At 49.4% G+C, this 22,147-nt stretch overlaps 1 protein-coding gene across 5 annotated transcripts in view; it reads left to right on the top strand.

Moving 5' to 3' along the window:
- Nucleotides 1-22,147, top strand: part of CPNE5 (copine 5) — a 98,471-nt gene that overhangs the window by 19,361 nt on the left and 56,963 nt on the right. For all 5 annotated transcript variants that reach the window (XM_082412595.1, XM_082412596.1, XM_082412597.1 and 2 more), the window contains exon 4: nucleotides 21,324-21,427. In XM_082412595.1, coding sequence (XP_082268721.1) covers nucleotides 21,324-21,427 — 104 coding nt within the window. The remainder of the gene's footprint in view (nucleotides 1-21,323; nucleotides 21,428-22,147) is intronic.

Here is a 22,147-nt window from a genome sequence, read left to right on the forward strand (position 1 = left end):
CACGCGGGATCTTCGTTGAGACATGCAGGATCTTTTGTTGCGGTGTGTGGGTTCCTCGCTGTGGCGCGTGGGCTCCAGAGCAAGTGGGCTCTGTAGTTTGCGGCACGTGGGCTCTCTTGTTGAGGTGCGCAAGCTCAGTAGTTGTGGTGTGCGGGCTTAGTTGCCCTGGGGCATGTGGGATCTTCCTTCCCAGACCAGGGCTCGAACCCACGTCCTCTGCATTGGAAGGTGGATTCTTTACCACTGGACCACTGGGGAAGTCCCCTGGAACAAGTTGCTTTTAACCTCTGTGTTTCCACATATGTAATACGGGGATAACACCTACCTCGTAGGCCTGTGGTGAGGGCAAAACAAGATGATGGATATAACATACCTGCTGTGTAGTCATTGTCTGGTAAATATCATTGTACAGCATCATCCAGAGTGTTCGGGCCTTACTGGTCCCTTCCCCATTTCAGTCAATATTTACAACAGTAAGTATTCTTGAGATGGGGGGTGGGGGAAGAGGGAGATAGGCAGAAAGAAAAGTGTTTCACCGAAAGCGCAAGATGGAACTAGGGAGTTTGCAGCCTAGAAGGGGAGATTCCCATGCATGAATAATGCTAACAGAGGATGTGATGAGACGTATTGATGAGAATAGAATGGGAGTTCAGAGGAGAGAAAATTACAGCCAGAATGTCATTTGGATTTTTCAGTGGAATTTGAACCTCAGCACCAGCCATCTGGCTAAGGGATGCATGATGTGGAGCAGAGGAGAATGTGGGTTGGAAGGAACTTCAGGGCTCAGCTGGTTCACCCTCCTCATCCTATAGAGGAGCAGGATTGGCCTCAGGTGTTGGAATCAGGGTGCTTGACCCCAGTGCAGTGGCAGCATCCACTTGGAGGAGCTGAGTCGATCTGGGTTTCAGTGAAGCCGGGGGGCATACACAAGGGCCCAGCATCAAAGATGGTGGTGAGGACTTCCCTGGTGGTGCAGTGGTTAAGAATCCACCTGCCAATGCAGGGGACATGGGTTCGAGCCCTGGTCCGGGAAGATTCCCACATGCCGTGGAGCAACTAAGCCCGTGTGCCACAACTACTGAGCTTGTGCTCTAGAGCCCGCAAGCCACAACTACTGAGCCCACGTGCCATAACTACTGAAGCCCGTGTGCCTAGAACCTGTGCTCCGCAACAAGAGAAGCCACTGCAATGCGAAGCCTGCGCACTGCAGCGAAGAGTAGCCCCCGCTCGCCACAACTAGAGAAAGCCTGCACACAGCAACGAAGACCCAACGCAGCCTAAAATAATAAATAAATAAATTTGTAAAAAAAAAGATGGTGGTGAAAGCAAAGGCATGGAGGTGGCTGGAGTAAGCAGGCCAGTCCAGGTCCTGCAGAGTTGGGAGATATAATAAAGGGCTAATTATAAAGGAGTGGGCGGGGTTCAGGGAAACCAACGTGGGCTGGTGAATCACAGGGGCTGGGGACAGTGGGACTACTCCAGGCCTGAGGAGGTAAGGGGCGGGGGTGGTTCCTGGAACCCTAAGGGAGCTTGTCTACAGGAGCAGGGGCCCTCAGTGGAGGGACATGGTCAGCCTGGGCAACCTCACTCTCTCCCCACCCTCTGCTCTCCTGCCTTCACCTCCCATTGGTGGAACCCCACTGGAAGACTTAGAGCGGGGGGCGGCTGTTGATCCAGTCCACACAGGTCGGCCTCCCGGGCACAGAGCAGGGTGGGGAAGGGCTGGAAGTAGATCCAGAGGGCGAATGGAGACCATCCAAAACAGGGTGAGCAGATGAGTGAGGCTGGTGTTCAGGGTGTGAGGCTGGTAAGATACAGGGAGGCAGCTGAAGGGAGCTCATGACTCTCAGACTGAGGACTGCTGGGGTCATAGGGTCAGAATGTCAGAGAGGAGACTGACCCCATTTACAAGGGACCATCAGCACCATGCCCAGCCTTCAGGGGTGACGGTGGCAGAGCTCTGTTGCATGGGCTACCCCTGGGACACAGGCTTCAAGCTATTTCTGTAGAAGGAAAGATACCCTCAAACATATCAAGGCCCTACTTCTTTGCCTGATTCTTTGTGTGACCTGCAGAGCAAAGTATCAGGAAGGGAGAGTTTAAAGAATAATCCAGATCCATCTCTATGGAACTGTCCCTGAGATGGAAGCCTGTTTTTCCCAGTAAACACGAACCCATTCCCATGGCTCCACCTGCTAGTTCATTGCAAAAAGTCTCTCTGTTAGTGGAATCTTGGCCAAGAGATACTCATTCCATGGCCGGAGGGAGTCAAGTGCAAGCACAGCAGTTTCTCCAGGTAGGGTCTCCCATGTTTGCATAAGGCCACAGAAGGATAAAAACTGCTCTCACAGCCCCTGGCTGCCAGGTTTCAGCTGATTTTAACTGTTTGGGTCATTTTAATGCCTTCAGAGAAAACTCCATCTTCCCATCACCTAAATCTGTCACTGCACTTTGTGAAAATTGACTCAAGATGTAATTTTAGCCCAGGAAATCGACCACTATTTGCATCAAGGCTTACTAAGCCCTTCTGCATGTCCCAGGAAAGGCAGGATGGCCAGGTAGGAGGAGTCCCAGAAACTCTCTCACTAGGAAGAGGGAGCTGTGCTTGGTTCCCCATTTGAAAAGTGTAGGGGTGCAGCCAAAAAATAATAATAATAATAATAATGAATTTCACATTGGGAATTCCCTGGCAGTCCAGTGGTTAGGACTCCATGATTTCACTGCCGAGGGTGAGGGTTCAATCCCCGGTCGGGGAAGTAAGATCCCGCAAGCCCCACAGCCAAAAAAAAGAAAAAAGAAAAAAAAAAAGAAAAGTGTAGGGGTGATCCCTGCCCCTCCCTTGCCAGGTGGCTATCCAGGCTGAGGGCCCTTCAGAAAGGAGGAGATGGGTATCATGGAATCTTAGGGTGTCCCACTGATCAACCCACACCACCTGCAGAGCATGTGGCCCCAGCCGCCACGCCCTCATGTCCCTGCCTGAGCGCTCAGTCTATTTTTGAGCAACCTCAGCCCGCTGAACATCTTCACACCAGCTGGGAATGACAGTTCATCTCTGAATATTCGGGATGATCTTCCTCGGAGCATCTTGACATGAGCCTCCACATAACTTTGACTCAACTTACTGTGTGCTGGGAGATGAATGCTGGGGACACAAAGGGTGACCAGACACTGTCTACAGCCAGAGCTCACTTTCAATTCAGGGAGGTAACAAAAACAACAATAACTGCAATAGTAATGCTAATAGCAAACACATATCTAACAGTGATGTACCAGGCACTGTTCTAAAAAGCACTTACTGTAGTAACTCATTTAATCCTCACAACAACCCTGTGAAGGAGGTGGCAGCAGCATTATTATTGTTATTATTATTATTGGCCCCATTTAACAAAACAGGAAACTGAAGCACAGAGTAGTTAATGTGAAAGTAGTTTCTAGAACATGACGTCAGAACTATAATAGAGTTATATATAAAGGGCAAAATTCCACTCGTTCCTAATTCCACACTCCTTAGATGTGCAAGTAAGTTGATTTTCTCTTCCACATATTCTTATTTTTTTTAAAAATTTATTTATTTAATTTATTTATTTTTGGCTGTGTTGGGTCTTCGTTGCTGTGCGTGGGCTTTCTCTAATTGCAGCAAGCGGGGGCTACTCTTCGTTGCGGTGCACGGGCTTCTCATTGCAGCAGCTTCTCTTGTTGTGGAGCACAGGCTCTAGGTGCGCAGGCTTCAGTAGTTGTGGCATGCGGGCTCAGTAGTTGTGGCTCGAGGGCTCTAGAGCGCAGGCTCAGTAGTTGTGGCACAAGGGCTTAGTTGCTCTGCGACATGTGGGATCTTCCCAGACCAGGGCCAGACCAGGGCTCGAACCCGTGTCCCCTGCATTGGCAGGCAGATTCTTAACCACTGTGCCACCAGGGAAGTCCCCCACATATTCTTTCAATGTTTGAGGACAGCTCACGTGGCCCTGTTAGTACACTTTGGGGCAGACCTAGAATGTGACCATTTCTATCAAGAGTTCCTCTTTATATAACTGTCTCTTGTCCCTTTGCCAATCTGGGCACACTCCCTGGAACACACTTCCATTTGTCAATGTTCTTCCCAAAGTGTGTGTCCTGCACCATTCCCTTCTCCAGCTCAGAGCAGCATGGGCTGGCTCCCTCCTCACAGGGGCTTGGACTAGACAATCATGCATTCTGTGTGTTTGTTTCCAAGGGTTATATATCTATCGATATTACCTAGAATTCCACTGGCCTTTTTGGCAGGTGTCTTCGACTTACTTCATATTGAGTTTTGGGGCTCCTGTATCCTCCTCAAACAAGCTGCTATCCAAACAGAATTCCTCCAGCTCAGATTTGGCAATTGAGTTTTTGAATCTAGATGTGAAATTTTACAGTTATCTCTGTTACATGTCATTTGGCAGATTCAGTCTGTTGTTATGGTCTGTGAAGATCATGTTGAATTATGACTGTGCATTCAGCATCTTGGTTCTGCCTCCTTGTCCTGGGTCAGCTGCCGTCATTGTCCGCGCGAGTGATAGGGGTTGAATGGGGTGGAGTGCTGTGGTCCTCCACTAGAGACCTTTGCCCAGACTGACCTCAGTTATCTAGTTGACCTTTGGGGAGTGCTGTTCAGCCACCTAGGAGCTACATAACTTTGTTATAACCCATCTCGTATTTCTGCATCTGGTCCCTAAGGACATCATGAATAACAGTCAAATACCTTGTCAGTTGACGCCCTGAACTTGATGCCCATCCCAGCTCTGAGATTTACCACATGACCTGGGTGAGGTATTTATCCTCTCCAAGTCTCATCTTACTCATCTGTAAAATGGGGTTAGGAGAGCTTCTTGGAAGGACTAACTAAGATAATGCTTGTGAAATGCCTGGAAATATCAACTGCAGTGTGCCATTGCCCAGCTCAGGCACCCTCCTCAGCCTGGGGCTGTAGGACCTGATTCACTCCAAGGAGTGAGGGCTTCCAGGGGGAGAGGGGTTTGAAGGGAAGCATCCCAACCCTGTGTGTGAGGAGTCCCTCATCAGGAGGGGCTCTTTCAGGAAAGGCCGGACACAGGGATGTCATCCCTGTGTCATGCCCAGAGCATTGTAGCATGGCATACCAGCCACCAGGATGGTGGCCGTGGATGGTGCAGGAGCCCCGCTTCCAGCCTCTGTGGCGTCTTTGTCCCCTGCTGGTGTTTATACTGGGTATCTCCTCTCAGTCTGCCCGCGAAACCCTGCCTCTCTGGTGGTGGCCTGTCTGCCTCCTGCCCCCTATAAGACCCCGACCATCCTCCCTGGCTCTGGCCCCAAAGGTCACCCCCAGGCTCATCCCCAAAGTCTCCTTTTTAGCTCCTCCTGAACAGAACAGGGCTTTTCCCTGTGGCTCTCCAAATCACAGCTCAGGAATTCACCCATTTCCCAAGGCTCTAAGACAAAACATCAACTTCTTAGCCTGGTGTTAGAGCCTCTCCCACTTGGACTACCCTAAACATGGCCATAAGACAGGAACTACCATAGATTCAGCACTTGCTGTGTGCTCTGCTGGCACATCCCTAATGCTGCAGCCAACTGTGAGGAGATGTGATTGGCCCAGATCCGAGGTAGGAACTGAGACAGGGAAAGCTGAAGCGGCTTGTGCAAGGCCATGCAGTTCATCAGTGTGGGGCTGGGACTCAATCTGTTATGAAGCCACCTAACCCTGGTTGGCCGTCCACAGCTGCCAGGCCTTTGGGACAGAGACCTGCAGCCTCCCACAGTCAGGAGTGGGTGCAGGCACATCTCTGCTTCTGCTCAACCTCGACGCCAGGGCCTACACAACCGTGAAAGCAGGTCTCAGCCTCATTTCTGCCGCACGCACCTGTGAGTTAGATTGAACCGTATGAATCTGCAAATTGAAAATTTTGGCAATTTCATATGGTCTAACAGTTAAGGTTAGACTCTAACCTAATATTAGTAAGTGGCCCCTAGTCACACACCTGTCCTTACAAGCTCAGAGAGGTCCCTGGGCCTGCCTCTTTCCTGAAAGTCTTCTGGAAGCCGGCCGAGGGATGATGTTCCAGGGTTGGTAAGGATCAGGCCACAGCAGCCTCCATCTGTGGGAGAACCCAGGGGTATCAGAAGCCCAGGCCCACTCCCAAGGCGTGAGGTCACTGGTCTCTGCAGATTCTCACTCCCTGCTTGTGCAAGTGCTTAAGTGCTTGTACAGCACTCCTAACCATCCAGATGTCTCTCTACACCTTCCTGTTGGTTGTGAAAAGTCATTGCTAACATCCCTCTGTTAATAGGGCTCTCCAGTACCCAGGAGATAACGTATTAAAGGTGAGGCCTCCTAATTAGGGTCTTTCAAATGTAACTCCCACTCATAAGATGGATGAAACTCATTAAAAAATAATTTAAAATAATGTGTTACAGACAGTAGAACAAAATCCAAGCTATTTGACTCCAGGCTTTTCCCTCCCTACCTCAGGGCCTGTTACCTGCTATCTTAGGTAAGAAGCTCTTCTTAGCTCTGTCCCTCTCCCTGCATCCAAACACTTATAGCCCCCAGTCTGGCGTACTGCCCACCCTCACTCTATTCCTCCAGAGGAAATTCTCCACCATGCCCTTTCCTTTATCCAGCTCTGATCCACCTTAAGCTCTCTCTGAGCTCCCCAGACACCTCTGTCCCAGCAGCCAAGATTGCTCCCTGATAACTCTGATTATTTAAGTTACTCAAAGAATCAACCAAGATGTATGGAAAATCTGTGTAACAACAGGCATCCTTTACTGAGTGCCTGCCATGTGTCCAGCATCTCATACTCATCATCCCTAATCCTTATAACAACTTTGCAGGCAGTACAGATTATGCCCAGACCATGGAGGAGGGGTGGGGTCCTGGGCAGTTTTAAGAGTCAGATAAACCTGGGTTTGTTTCAGGACCCTGGTACTTAGAGCTGTGTGGCCTAGACACTTATCCCCTCTGAGCCTCAGATTCCTCACATGTAATATGGACAACTAACAATACTTACCTTCTGGATTGTCTAAGGATTTGAGATAACATGGGGTAAGTTGGAGGAGCCAAGTAGGCACTTGGTAAAAGATAGCTCTTGTTAATAGATCACTGATGGTGCCGGGCAATGTACCAGGCAGTTTATATACTTTATCCCAGGTAGCCCATTCTATAAATAGCAGTGTGGAGGCCAAGAGAAGGGAAGTAACTTAGGTAAGACACTGTGGTATCCTCCAGGGTGCAAAGCTGTAGCAGGGAGGTCCCTGCCCTCAGAGACCTTACAGGGAGCTGGGGAGAACAGACACATATATAGAAGGATTTATTTTTTTTTTTTTTAAAATTTGTTTTATTTATTTTTATTTTTTGGCTGTGTTGGGTCTTCGTTGCTGCACACAGGCTTTCTCTAGTTGCGGCAAGTGGTGGCTTCTCTTGTTGCGGACCATGGGCTCTAGGCACGCGGGCTTCAGTAGTTGCAGCGCGTGGGCTCGGTAGTTGTGGCTCATGGGCTCTAGAGTGCAGGCTCAGTAGTTGTGGTGCATGGGATTAGTTGCTCTGCGGCATGTGGGATCTTCCTGGACCAGGGCTCGAACCCGTGTTCCCTGCATTGGCAGGCGGATTCTTAACCACTGCACCACAAGGGAAGCCCTATAGGAGGATTTAAAAGCCTCATTTATTCATCTTGTTGAGGGTGTTGGAACAGATCCTCTCTGAGACCCCAAGTTCCAGACCACAACTAGTCCAAGAGCCTCCCAAGTAGTTTAGACATGAATTCTCAGCACTTCACAGCAGGGAGAGATCAAGAGGGCTAAGGAGGCTTCCAGGGGGAGACAGCACCATACTTGAGACTTGAAGGATGGTGGGAGGAGGAAAGGGCATTCCAGGAATGGGACCCGACATGAGCAAAACCTGGGGGTGGGAATGGCCTGCGTGTCCATGAGCTAGCTGGCTGTGACTCAGTCCAACTGCAGCCCAGGGTGTGCTGGAGGGAGGTTAGAGATCAGCTCCAGAGGGGAGGGTGGCGCCCCCCTGGGAGCCCTGTTGGGAGTATGTGGTCTTAGATTTTATCACAGTTTCCAGAATCAGGAGTCAAGGAACAGGCATTTATTGAGCACTTACTATATGCCATACACTGATCCAGGCATACAGTGGAGAACAAGACAGGCAGAGTCCCTGCTCCGGAGAGGCTTAGTGTAGTCAGCAAAGAAATTGGATAATTTCAGGTACTGTTTGATCAGTGCCGTGAAAAAGATAAGACAGTGTGATGAAATAGAGACTGACCTGGGAGAAGGGAGCTGCTTTAGTTAAAGGGGCGTCAGGGGAGGCCCTGCTGAGGGGCTGGTGATGCGAGTTGAGCCCCAAGTGGTGCCATGCATTAGTCTGGGGGTGGGGAGGTTCCAGGCAGAGGGAACAGCAAGTGCAGAAGCCCCAAGGTGGGAACAAGCTCTTTTTGTCAAAGGACCAAAAGAAAGACTGGTACAGTTTGAGTGGTGTGAATAATAAAGGCAGTGGGCCGTATGGTCACAGAGGTTGCACGGGCAGATCCTGCAGGGCTTTGTAGGCCATGTAGGAGTTCAGACACTGCTCTAAGTGTGATGAGAAGCTATTTGAGGGTTTTGAGCAGGGGAGTGATGTAGCCTTGTTTATGTTTCAGAAAGATAACTCTGTCCCCTGTGTGCAGAGCAGATTGCAGGGGAAGGGGCAGATGCAGGAAGACAATTTGCAGTGTTTGTGGAGCTCCTGGGATGAGATGGGGTGGGCAAGGGCAGTGGGGATCCGCTTGGTCCAATGGCCAAGAGTTTAAATGTGAAATGAAATGACCTTCCGCCCACTAGGCTGTGAGCCCAGTTGGGATCCCTGATGACCAGCACAGGACCTGGCCCCCGTCATAAAATGTAGACCTTTATCAAAAGATTTAAAGTAATGAATGGACTGTTATTGTTGCTAAAGCCCAAAGCAGGAGGCAAGCCTCGCTAGCAGGTGGATTCCCGGGCCAGCATGGGGTTGGCTTTCCAGACTCTCCCCTTTTTGCAGAGAGGAGTCTGCCTCTGCAAAGAAAGGGCCCTCTTGAGCCTTGGGTCCCTTGGGCAGCCTTTAGTGGTTTTTGCGCTTGTCACACAGCTGAATTTCCAGGGCCTTGACTCCCTGTCATCAGGAGCAGGCAGTCTAGGACCAAGGCCTTACTTCAGGGACCAGGTGAGTCCACAGGTACCTGTTCCCAGTTTTAAGGTTAGGGCTTTAGAACCTGCTTACAATGTCCCTTCAAATCCTGACTTTTCCACTTCCCTTAACCTCTCTCAGTCCTAGTTTTTTTCATCAGCAAAATGGGACCCTGGGACCCTGATGCCTGCTCATTGGGCTGTGATGGGACGTAATGACAGAATCACCTCAGTGCCTTGTTGTGCTCAATACTTTAAATATTATTATTATGCAATACAGTCAGACAAAGCTATGAGGCGGCTCTGTCCCGGTCCTGCTGATCCTCAATAGGAGGGTGACTGACATTCCTACTACCCATGCAGTCTGCACATCAGCAGCACCGTGTGATCTGCCTTGGCCCTCACCACATCCCAGATGAGGAAGCAGTTGGATGGAGGGGTCCTCGCTTCGCCCAGCGACTGCTAGCAAGTGGCAGAGCTGGGGTGTGATGTGGTCTTCTGAGTCTGAGTCCGGGCTCCTCTCATCTGCCCAGGCCACTGACTTTCAAAATAGGCTTTTCTAGCTCCAGGGTTTGATGTGGTGCCTCAGGGGCCAACTGTGAATTTGTGTGTGGCTCCTGCCACCCCTTCCCCCATTCAGCCAGAGGTGTTTGTTAGTTCTGTGTGATACATTGGACAGGAGCCTAAGATTCCCTTTAAAGAAAGGAGTCTGCCTTTCTAGTAAACCCCGAGGATCTAGGCCAGGTCCCTTGGTAGCTGATACATCTATTTACTCTTTGGCGTTAGTGTCCAGGCACACTTCATAGCTGCAACTGAACTGTTGAGAGCGTGGGCTCTGAAGTCAAGGTAACTGGGTCCAAATCCAGGCCACCACCTTCCCAGCTGGGGCGCTTAGGCAAATGCTTAGGCTCACAAGCCTGCTGTGAGGATTAAAGGAGTTAATTCATGTAAAGGGCCTGGCACATAGAGAATGCTCGATAATGGCTCTTCCTATAAGAAGCCCTTAAGTGAGAAACCACCGATGCTATCATTTCACTGATGGTGTATAAGGAAGAAACCACTGATGCTATCATTTCAGACGTCTTGATGCCATTTGATAGGAACCATAGACATTTTGGGGTGTGCTGGGGGACAGGTGCGATTGTGGCAGGCTTTCTCAGGCTCCCCCATTCCCCCAGAAGTGCTGCAGCCAGACCCAAGGCTCAGCCGCTCAGGCAGGACCAGAAGGACAAGCCAGTGGAGAGTGTTTTGCCAGCAGGTCGGCAGCCAGGCTTATTGGTAAAAGGGCCACTCCCCCAGGAGCTGGGACAATTTAACAGATTATCTGGAACAATGGCTAATTAGGAACTAAGCTTTTTGGCAGGAAGTCTTTTATTATAAAGCTTGATAAAATTTCACAGGCCTCTGCTGGTGTCTGGGGCCAGAACTGGAACCTTCTCTGTCCAGGCCTGAGCACTGCGAAGGCCGTTGGAGCCTCAGGTCCCCCATCTCCACCTCTGCCCTTCCTCACCTAGAGGCCTTGACAAAACAGGAAATGGTCTGGGAGGCCACCAGGCCACAGAAGTCATGGTTCGCTCTGTGTGCCTTTAGGTAAGCCCCATGCTTTCTCTGGGCCTCGTTTTCCTTACTCTCCAAGGAAGAGATGACCACAGAATCCTGGACCCCTCCCGTGAGAGAACCTGAGAGAAATTTCCAGACCCAAGATGGTGGTGGACCTGGCATGGGACTTCTGTGCCCCTCCCCACAACCCATGCCCTCCTGCCTGATGCCCAGACCTCTGGCCATTCTCCCCAGCCCTGGACACCCACCCAGTCCCCTATTCCCAGAGCCAAGCAGATTCCCTTGTCCTATTTGTATTTGAGTCAGATAGATTTCTGGCCTCTAGTTTTAATCCCGGTGAACATGATTCATGAGGGTTCAGGGGCTGGGCTCTGCAGCGAGACGTTAGAATTTGCCATTAAGGAACCATCAGTAATATATGAAAATTATAGGGGAGCTCCTGCTGGGGAAGGGTGGGCAGCTTGGAGGTAGAGAGCTGTCTGTCAGCTCTGGCCTCCTTCTGTCTTGGCCAGCACAGTCACTGGGGGCTTCGCAGCTGGGGGGGGAGGTCTCTGAAGCTTCATCCAGCTGTAATTTGTAAAAAGGCAAGAGCTGCTTAAATCAGGGGCTGTTAAGATCGTTCAGGCTTGCAGAGCCACCCACTCACTACTGAGGCAGGGGATCGCGGTGAACACCGCGATCCTGTCACTCCTGGGAGCCCTGGCCCTCCCTCCCGGCCTCCTGGAGCTCTGTTTCTTTATCTGTAAAATGGGGATGATAATAAAATCATCTCCATGGGGGTCAGTGGGGGGTTAAATGAGATCATGAATGTGTGGAAGCGTTGTGAAGATGAGAAGTCACGATACAAAGCGGAAGGAGGAGGAGGATTTGATGGAAGGGAGAAACCTGGGAGAGGGGGGCATAGACAGGCTTCTGGGACAAGAGGGCACTGCTCAGAGCCAGAGCCCCGCCTGGCCTGGGCTCTTGTCACCGCCCGTTTCCTAATCAGCTATGTGACCTCTGTCAGAGCACCCCATCCCTGCTTCCCTGCCTCTCTTTTCTCATTGGTTGAGAGGATCTGGTTCCTTCTGGCCCTAAAATCTTCAGTTCTGAGTCAACTTGTTAATCAGTGAATGTTTACGGAAATCATAGGAAGGACCAGGACTGTGGGGTGTGTGTATGTGTGTGTGTGTGTGTGTGTGTGTGTGTGTGTGTGTAGGGGTTAGAGGTGGGGTGGGGGCTGAGCAGAGGAATAGATCAGGGGCGCTCACCTGTGCCACCTGACCTGTAGAACCACCCAGCCCCACAGGAAGAATTAACCAGGTGGAAGGGACAGTCAGCACTGAAGAAGTTCAGAGGTTGGGCTGGGGTAAAGACTGATAGGACACAGTCCCAGCCTCATTCACAGTATTAACCTCTTATTGGTGAGTGACTCGATCAACTCCTAATTGATTAGGAGCCAGAATGCCTGAGTTTGAATCCTGTTCCTTCCACCCATTAGCTGTGTGACCTTGGGCAAGTCACTCGGTCTCTCTGAGCCTTATCTTAGTTTACTTTTCTGTAAAATGAAGATGATAATAGTACTGCCTCATAAGGTTATTATGAATATTAAATGAGTTAATATATGGAAAACACTTAGCACCTGGCACCTGGTAGGGCTTGGTGACAGTTGTTATCACTGTATTGAAGACCAACTGTGCAACAGATGCTCGGTGCAGGCTTTCATGCACATTTCCCTCTAGCTTTCCCCTGAAGAAGGAAGGATGTTCTGTTTTAGCGATGGGGAAATGCACCTTCCAAGGTGTTACCCAGGTGGTCTCACATAGATAATAAGTAACAGAACCCTGGCCAGTGGGGCTCCTGGGCCACTGGCCTGGCTACCTCTCTGCACCTCCCTGGCTCCAGCCCCCAGTGCCTACCCCACCAGCCATGGGCATCTGTGGGGAGTTGACCAACATGTTGGGAGACATCCCTGAACTGCTTTCTGTCACTGCCCCCAGCAAGTGGATTGTGAGGAAGAAGAAGAGGACCAGATTTTAGAAATCTGGAAGCAACAGAGAGAGCCTCTTCCCAGGCTGCCTTTGTTCTGCATCTCTAGTGTCTGAGCTGGGGATGAGTGGGCCAAGGGCACCCCTCCCCCCATTCTCACTAGCAGCCTCCTTGCCCAAGGGCTCCTCCTACCTTCCCTTCCCTGCAGTGGCCAGAGTGAATTTTCTTCTCTAGGCCTGGGTGGCTAAGCAAAATTTACACATTCTACTGCCTTTTTTCTAACTGAGGCCTGGGACATTGCTAGGTGTTGAGGGGAGCCCACAGGGAGGGCAGAGCCTTGATCTTAATGGAGCAGCTGGTTTGTAAGAGCAAAGGGCCAGCCCCGAATTTTCCCCTCAGACTCACCCTGTATGTGGAAGTTATGTGGAGAGAAACCACACAGAACTGGGACCTCCAGGGGACTTAAGCACAGAGGACCCCTTTAGATGGAGCATAGAAACCTTCTCAGGCATGGAAGGTGGGTAGGAAATGTTAGCGGTTAGGGCCAGGAGCATCTCAGAGTTCAGAGACTTGGGAGATATATACTTCCTGGGTGGCTGGGCCAGGACTGGGGATTTATAAAGAACCAGAGTGTGGAATCACAAATTTACAGAGCATGTTTTATGTCCCAGGCTCTCTTCTAAGTATATTACATACACTAAATCAATTAAGCCTCCAACAACTCTATAAACTGTGGATAAATGGTCATTTCCATTTTATGGGAGAGGAAATTAAGGCAGAGAGGTGAAGGTGTTGCAGGAAGGGGGACCCCTTCCAAGGCCCAAGGGTGGGCTCTTGTCTAACACTCGGAAATTAATTTTCTGAGGAGACACACACGCTGACAAAGCAAAAAACTTTATTGGGAAGGGGCGCCCGGGTGGAGAGCAGCAGGGTAAGGGAACCCAGGAGAACTGCTCTGCCACGTGGAGCACAGTCTCAGGTTTTATGGTAATGGGGTTAGTTTCCGGGTTGTCTCTGGCCAATCATCTTGCTTGGCCCATATTTGGTCTGACTCAGGATCCTTCCTGGTGGTGCGTGCATCTCTCAGCCAAGATGGATTCCAGCGAAAGGATTCTGGGAGGTTAGTAGGACATATTATGGGCTGGCGTCTCCTCTTTCCTTTTGGCCCCTCCCAAATTCTTCCAGTTAGTTGTCAGCAGCAGCACCATGTTCCTTATCAGGACCTCCTGTTGTGAGAAACTTATACAAGTGGTTATCATGGTGCCTGGCCAAGGTGGGCAGTTTCGGTCAAGGGTTCCCTAACAAAGGGATTTAGCCAAGGTCACACAGCCAGTGAATAGCAGAGCCAGGATTTGAAACCAGGAAGCCTGGCCTCAGACTGCTCTATTTACTACTTCACTTTACTACCTTATGTGGGAACCCCTAAGATCTGCCTTCCAAAGCTAGAATTAGTGGTTCTTAAAGCTTTCTGAAGACATGCTTCCCTTTGAGAAATTGATGAAAACCATGGCTTCTCTCCCCAGAAAATGAGGACATGTACAGATATTTGCATTCAATTTCAGGGTGTCACAGCCCACTCAGAGCTGGTTCTAATCTAGCAGTTGCCCTTCCCTGCTGGGCTTTCTGGCATCTGTGTGGGTGGGGCTGGGATGACTACTTTCTACAAAGCAGAGGCTGTGGTGAGAGTCCCCACCAAGGCCCACAGGTAGGATGGCTGGGATGGGACCCTGCATCCCAGAGGGCTGTCACAGACCTTGTGTACCTAGGCTGCATGGGCAGGAGTCACACACTTTACTGGTGACATGAATGTTACCGTGTCTAAGAAGAATGGGGTAGGGGTGGGGACCGTTCTTCGTTTGTGTTCAGGTGAGTTGGAAATGGTATGAGTGTGTGAATGTGTTTGTGAGAGAGAAAATATATCAGTCAGGGTCCCAGCAGGAAAGAGAATTCTACTCAGTTGTTTTCACTGAAGAGATTTAATGGATTTCTTTCAAAGGTACGGGTGAGGTTGAGGACACCCACAAGGGACAGTGCAGCACCCAGGGCCTGGCAACAACAGGGAGCTGTTTCCACCCAGGCTTGCAGGGGCAGTGGGAGGAGACAATGTTATTGTGTGTGAGTGAGAGGTGAGCGCGGTGATGGGCGTGGGGAGAGCAGCCCCTCCCAGAACCATGGTGCTGAGACTGGGCCAGAGACGGAGGAAATAGCCCACATTCTCTCATCTCCCGTCTCCCATCTGCCATCTGCCATCTGCCAGTGCCTCCCACTGGCCAAACCCAACTGGAACCCACAGAGCAAGGGAACCAGGTGATGGAGTTTGACGGGAAACAATCTCCTGGAATGTAGAGCAGGATGGAGAAGGAGCTGGACAGGGTGGGGCGGCAGCAGGAGACTCTCCCGCATGGAGAACAAGCCTCCAAATCAGTCTAGGACTAACTGCCAGCCCAGTGCCCCCTGCAGGTCAGGAGGCCCATGTCTTGACATAGGCTTGCCCCTTCCCGGCCTTGTAGTTGGATGTGGGAAGGGAAGACCTTACTGCCTGACCTGGGTTCTCAATCCCAGCCCTGCACTGGCCCTTGTCCCAGGGCAGTTTGGCGGGACAGCTGCCCACCTGCCCCCATAAATCTCGACTTCTATGTGTAGCACAGCCCCTGGGAGCCACTTAATTTAGTCCTCAAAGAAGTTTCAAGTCTGCCTCCCCTTTGAGGGTCTCGCTCAAACTGATGATATGTAATTAATGCTGCTTAATTGATATTCTTGGGACTTAGTCATAGGGGTTTTAGGAACCCTTGGGAGCATCTTTTGTGACATGTCAGAAGCTTTTCCCGCTGGGTTTTGTTGCCAGGGAAAAGAAGTAAGCTTTTCAGACGGTGAATACCCTAATTTCCAGGCTTATTTCTCATTTGTACTTTCTCCTCTCTGGGAGGCTGTCCCAGACCCTGGGGTCAAAGTCCCCTCACCTCCCCGACTGCTCAGCCCCTTCCCCAATTTCACACCACAGCCTCCCCAGTCCACACTTGCCACCTACCCAACAATTCTCTAGGGTTCTCTGTATCAGAATCACTTGGTAAAACAAAGCAGATTTTGGGCTTCCCTGCAGCTTTGTTAATCAGAGAATTCCTGTGCCTACCAGTGTTTGGTGGTCTGTGCCCCAGACTTGAGCAGTGTCAGGCCCCCTCCCATCCTTAGAGACCAAGTGTGGACAAAGGGCTTCAGAATGGAATGGAGGGAGGGACAGGCCCTTCCGGGGACCTGGAAGGGCGTTCAGGGCTGGCTTGGCGCAGGATTGCGAGTCGTGAGGGGTTAACCTACCTTCCCCTCCTCCCCAAGCCCCCCTTAGCAGAGTCAGATCTCATGCCTTTGCGTGCCTCCCACTGCTAAAACCTCATCTCTCCAAGTCCCTTCTGGCTTGAAATCTCTAATTCTCTATGTAGAACGAAATACAACCAAATTATTATTATTATTATTTTTTTAAACATCAGTTCAGCTGTGTTCTGACCGTCATTAATAGGGGTATAAATTGGGTCTGACACGGACCCAGTGGCTTCTTGGATTTTTAAAATCCAAGTTTTCACATTTTGTTTCCTTTGTTATTAGCCCAAGTAATGAAGGCTATAAAACATCTTTAGTAAGTCCCTGGGTTTAAGATTTCATTCGCAGTAGTTTAGGATGTGCATATATGTTAATTACCCCTGGTCCTGGTAATTTATCATCGCCCAGCCAGGCTCACTTGTCCCCTTTCCTGCTCTAGGAGATATTGGGTGCCCTTGGAGTCCCCCTCCGTGTCCTGTTTCCAGGGGAACTCCATTTTCTTCTCCAGCAGAGATCAATCTCTAGGGAATTCCCCCCTACTGAGCTTGAAGTGCCATTTTAAAAGCAGCGCTGTCATCTTCCCTAATGGGTGTTTTCCTTGGAGTCTCTGCTGGGAGTGGAGGGAGATGGAAGGCTGCACAAAGGAATACTTGCCCCTTCTGGGCTGGGGTTTATATAAAATTCTGTCGGAGGGATTTTTTTATTGTGTTTGAGAGAGGAAGGCAGTGCATTGAGGAGGAGGTAGGTCCCTTTCTTAAGAGAGGATTCTCTCGAACCTGGTGTTTTCCTGGAATAGTCTACATTCTAGAAAGCTATTAGGAGAAATTTTCTTTGCATCTGAAGACACACAGTATTAAGAATTAGAAAGGGCAGAAGAGGAAAATGCAGGAACTCTTTTGCAACCAGAGTTATAAGATCGTTATGGAATTTGTGGGGTGGGGCAGGAACCCAGTCTTATTCAACTCAATGTCCTTCCCATGGCCTTGCACACAGGGAGGCTTCTATAAATGCTTGTGAAGTAAACCTCATCTTTATTTGGCTTTCATAATGCTTGAGGACTCTTGGCAGTTAGATGAAGTAAAAATATAATGAGCCTTGGGGAGTATCTCTGCGCTTCCTAGATGAGATGCTGCCCGATTCGTGAATCATTTAATAAAGCCAATTAGATCTTCAAATTATATATATATATATATATATATATATATATATATATATATATATATATATATATATATATATATATATAAAATGAGCTTTGGAGTTAGACATTCTTAGGTTTAGATCCCAGCTGTGCCTAGCTGTGTGAGCTTGGGCAAGTCACTTAACCTCTCTGGTTTTCAGTTTTCTCACTTGTAAAATGGGTAAATGGTCACAGGGTTTTTGTGAGAATTGAATGAGATAATTCAATGATCCACTTGATCTACTAAGCATTCAGTAAGGGGCTCAGTAAATGTTAGTTTTCTTCCTTCCTCCTACCGTGTTCCTACTGAGAATCTGTGGTTCTCAACTCCATCTGCATCTTAGAATCATGTAGGAAACTTTTAAAAAATACAGTTGTTCAGGCCCCACCCATTGAGATTCGGATTTAATTGGCCTGTGGTAGGGCTTGAGCATGGATGGGGTTTTTTTTTTGTTTTTTTTGTTTTGCTGCGCTTCCCCTACCAGGGATTGAACCCTCACCCTCGTCAGTGAAAGCACGGAGTCCTAACCACTGGACCTCCAGGGAATTCCAAGCATGGGTCTTTTTAAAAATCTCCCTTTAAAGGATACGTTTTTTTAAAGATAAAATCACGATTCCCATAGAAATAGAAAATGAACACACGGCAAAGATTGATTCAACTTATTAATCAACGAGGGACCCAGAAAGATGTTATAACTGGTTCAAATAATTCCAACAACACACACATATATGAGATCAGGAATGCTGAAATGAATTTACAAATAGCTGCAAAATTGGTCTGTATCCACAGGGTAATAATCAAATAATCAATTGCATTCCACTGAGGAAAATCCATTTGCATTTCTATGGATAAAATCACCTGCATTACTCTATGCTTTCTGTAATTTACCGAGTTGTAACGTAGCTCAGAGATGATGAACGATGCAGACCTCTATGAAATCAGATACCTGGACTAGTATGTGAAACAGGACGCCCTGTAATCTGCTTTTTTGTACATTTTAATAACTTTCACACTTCCCCAGCCGGGGGGAGTACCCTGCCTTAGGCCTTTGTATATAGTTCTGTTAACAGTGTTATCACACTGTATCGTAGTTATTTGTGTTTGAGTTGTCCCACCTATGATAGAGGAGTACTTAAGTACAGGATTCGTGTTCTATTTATGTTTGTAACCCAGCACCCACCACACTGCCTGGCCTACTTTATAAGTGCTTAAAAACTGTTGAATTCATAATTGAATTGAATTGGGTGACTCTAAGAAGCAAGCAGAACGAGTATTACTCTCCATCTTCTGATGAGGAAACTGAGGCTTTGAAAGTCTCCGATCAAGTCACACAGTCAGCTTGTGATGAAGTTGGGACTCAAACCCTCTCATCGATTTCCTCATTCAACCTTACTTCATTCAACAATGAGTACCTACTGTATATATACCCGTCGCTGGGAGCAGTGGGCTTCTGCTGTCCTTGCCCTCAGGACCTCAGGATATGTAGGGCAACATGGCTTAGAGAACGTGAGCCAGAATGCCTGGGCTGTGCCTTGAAGCCAGCAATTATTAGCCATGTGACCCTGGACAAATTATTTGGCTTTTTGGTGCTTTCATTTTCTCATCCATAAAATAGGGAAGCCTACCAAAAAAGGATTAAATAAGGTAATACGGTGTGAAGTGTTTACTGCAGCTGCTGGTGCTCTAATCATGTGGGACTGTGAGCCTGTGACTCTGTTAAACACTGTGTCAGGTCCTGAGCTGCAAAGATGAGGAAAACTTGGATCCCCCCCATTGCTTGAGAAGCTCAGTCTAGTGGGATGGAAAGAGTAGATCATTATTAGGTCTTGTGATGAGTGCAGCCATAGGGATATGAGGAGGATTATGGGAGTGCAAGGGAAGGGGTGGGAGTTAGAGAGCTGGACTTCCGGGGAGCTGAGTCCTTAAGCATTAGCGATTGGCCTACCTGGGGTACCTGCCAGGAGGTGGCTATTGCAGTGATTGAGGTGAGAAATTGAAGAGTCCTGACCAAGGCCACGGAAGAGGAGGCAGGGAGAGGGGAGAGATTTAGCTGATGGAATTGACGGGAATGAGAGATTGATTCGCTGTGGGCCTGAGGGCAGAAAGGTGCCAAATCTAGTGCTCCCCAGATGACCCCACACTGCCTTGGGTGGGAGGTTCTCTTTGCAGGTTTCTAACTTACTTCAGAGGAGAAGGGGACACCTAGCTATGTCCCAGATAACTGGAGACATGTTAAGAATGATTGACAACCTATTTAAAATATTTTCATTTTGTCTGCCTATCTTGTTTAGTTTGGGGAATATCATGCCCTACCATCATGGAGTGTACAGTGCTTTTACACTTTATCTTTTAGACCCATATCCCTTTTTAAAAATAAAATCTCACCAAATATATCTAGTGGATTGAAGACGTAAAAGAGCTGCTTTGATGGAACTGGTAGCCCGGAGCGGTGCCCACACTGCCCCCCACCTCCATGACATGGGAAGGCTCCTGGGAGCTCCCAGCTCTGTGGACCACAGTCTAGCCCAGTGGTTCTCCAAGGGAGGTCCCTGCACCAGCAACATCAGTGTCACCTGCATTTTTAGAAGTACAGATCCTTAGCCCTCATCCTAAACCCACTGAATCAGAACCTACAATCTATGTTTTAACAAACCCTTTAAGTAATTCTCATGCCCAGAAATGGGGAGTGACTTGCTTTAAGTCATTCAGGGAGTTTAATGCGATTTAATTATTGAGTGTCCAGTGTGTGCCAAACTCTAGTGTATATTTTGCAGGGGTTACCAAGAAAGTTAAGTCTCTGAATTAGTTATGCATTGCTGAGTAACAGATTAGCCCACAGCTTAGCCACTTAAACAACAGGGTCACGGATCTGGGTGTAGCTCTGTGGAATCCTTTACGTCAGGGTCTCTCACAAGGCTGTAGTCAAGGTGTTGGCCAGGGCCTCAGTCTTCTCAAGGTTCAGCTGGGGCAGGATCCACTTCTAAGTTCACTCAGTGGTCTTTGGTAAGATTTAGATTCTCAGGGGTGGGTTGGCTGATAGCCTTGGTTCTTTGCCACATGGGCCTCTCCATAGGGCAGCTCACATCATGGCATGTGGCTTCATCAGAGTGAGCAAGCGGGCTTCCCTGGTGGCGCAGTGGTTAAGAATCTGCCTGCCAATGCAGGGGACACAGGTTCGAGCCCTGTTCTGGGAAGATCCCACATGCCACGGAGCAACTAAGCCCCTGAGCCACAACAACTGAGCCTGCGTGTCTGGAGCCTGTGCTCCGCAACAGGAGAGGCCGCGATAGTGAGAGGCCCGCGCACCGCGATGAGGAGTGGTCCCCGCTTGCCGCAACTGGAGAAAGCCCTCGCATAGAAACCAAGACCCAACACAGCCAAAAATAAATAAATAAATTAATTAATTAATTAAAAAAAAAAAAAGTGAGCACGCAAGAGAGAGAGGGCGCCTAAGACGGAAGCCATAGTCGTTTATAACATAACCTTGGAAGTGACTTGTGCTCTAGTCCAGTCTTCATTAGAAGTGAGTCACTAGCTCCAGCCCACATTCAAGGGGAGGGGATTATACAAGGGCATGAATACCAAGAGATGGGACCTTAAAAGATCCCACAGTCCCTGTCTCTGCCTTGCATTTACAATTGGGGCATCAAATCAATACACACCTAATGAGGAATCAGTCAGAGAAGGAAGGTGGTCATAGAGGTGGCACAAGTTCAGTGGTGGCTCAGAGAGAAGTAATTCTCTGGTTGGAGGAATCAGGAAGGTTTCCTGGAGGAGGCGGCATTAACAATGGACCTTGAAGGAGTGGAGGATGTGCCATTGACTGAGAAGGGGAGGCCTGGTGGAGGACACAGCCTAGGCAAAGGCAGTGAGGTGAACAAGTGAAGGGCCTACTCAGGTATCCAGGTATCAAAACCATCTCACTTGAGTGGAGCCTATATAGAGAAAGGGAGAATAAAGTGACACTGGAGATTGGAGCCATAGGTGGACGGCTTCCACTGTAGATGTGGGAGCTCTCCCCTTGATGGGGGGGGTGGGGGCAGGAGCTGGGAGAGGCGTGGCTTCCATCATTACGGGGTTCAGGACTGAGGGGCTCCGAGCCCAGTGCTTCCCTGTTCCACCAGCCTGGCCGTGCGATCCATGCCCCATCTCCTCTTGTAGTTCGGACGCACTGAAGTCATCGACAACACACTCAATCCCGACTTTGTGCGCAAATTCATCGTGGATTACTTCTTCGAGGAGAAGCAGAACCTCCGTTTTGACCTGTAAGTAGAAGATCGTGCTGAGGATGGAGCTGGGGAAGGAACCATGGCTGGGAGGTGGGGCTACAGGACCTGTACTGGGGCGGGAGTTTCCTCACTAGGGAAGGTAGGGGGGAGCTGTGATAGTAGAGGAACCCAGGGTTGGCCTGGGATAAAAGTGACAATTAGCTGAATCCAGCCCCACCTTCATCAGAAGGTGGAAAGGAGGTGGGGAGGGAGAACAAAGGCACGCCCCCCATTTGTCTCAGTGTGGGAGGGTGCTGGGCAAGCTACCTGATTCAGGGGGGTTGAGGAAAGATCTTGGGGGCAACCCAGCTCTAATTCTGGGGAACCCTTTTCCCCCCAGCTCCCCATTGACCTCTCCCTCTGTCAAAGCTTGTTCTGGGAGAGGGTCCCCTCCAGTTCCCCTCCTGCAGAGGTAACTTGGCTGATGGGGCTCAAAGCATCTGTGTGTTTATCACAAAGATGCAGAGTGCCCCTCTCCTGAGGTTAAGGATGATGGTGGGATTTTAGTCTGATGAGCAGGTGGAGGAGTGGTGTTTTGTTGTTTTTTCGGGGTCTAGGGTGATTAGAAAGGACTGTGCCCTAGAGAATTGTGAACTGAGTGGGGAAGAAAAGAGGGGTTGGCACCTGAGAGAGCAAAGGAAAAAAATGCAGTGAAAGGAAATGACTTTGGAGGCAATGATAGGAGGACTTGAGGCCCAGAGCAGTCAATGCAGCCCA

Source organism: Balaenoptera physalus, assembly GCF_965194825.1.
Source record: "Balaenoptera physalus genome assembly, chromosome: 11".
NCBI lineage: Eukaryota > Metazoa > Chordata > Mammalia > Artiodactyla > Balaenopteridae > Balaenoptera > Balaenoptera physalus.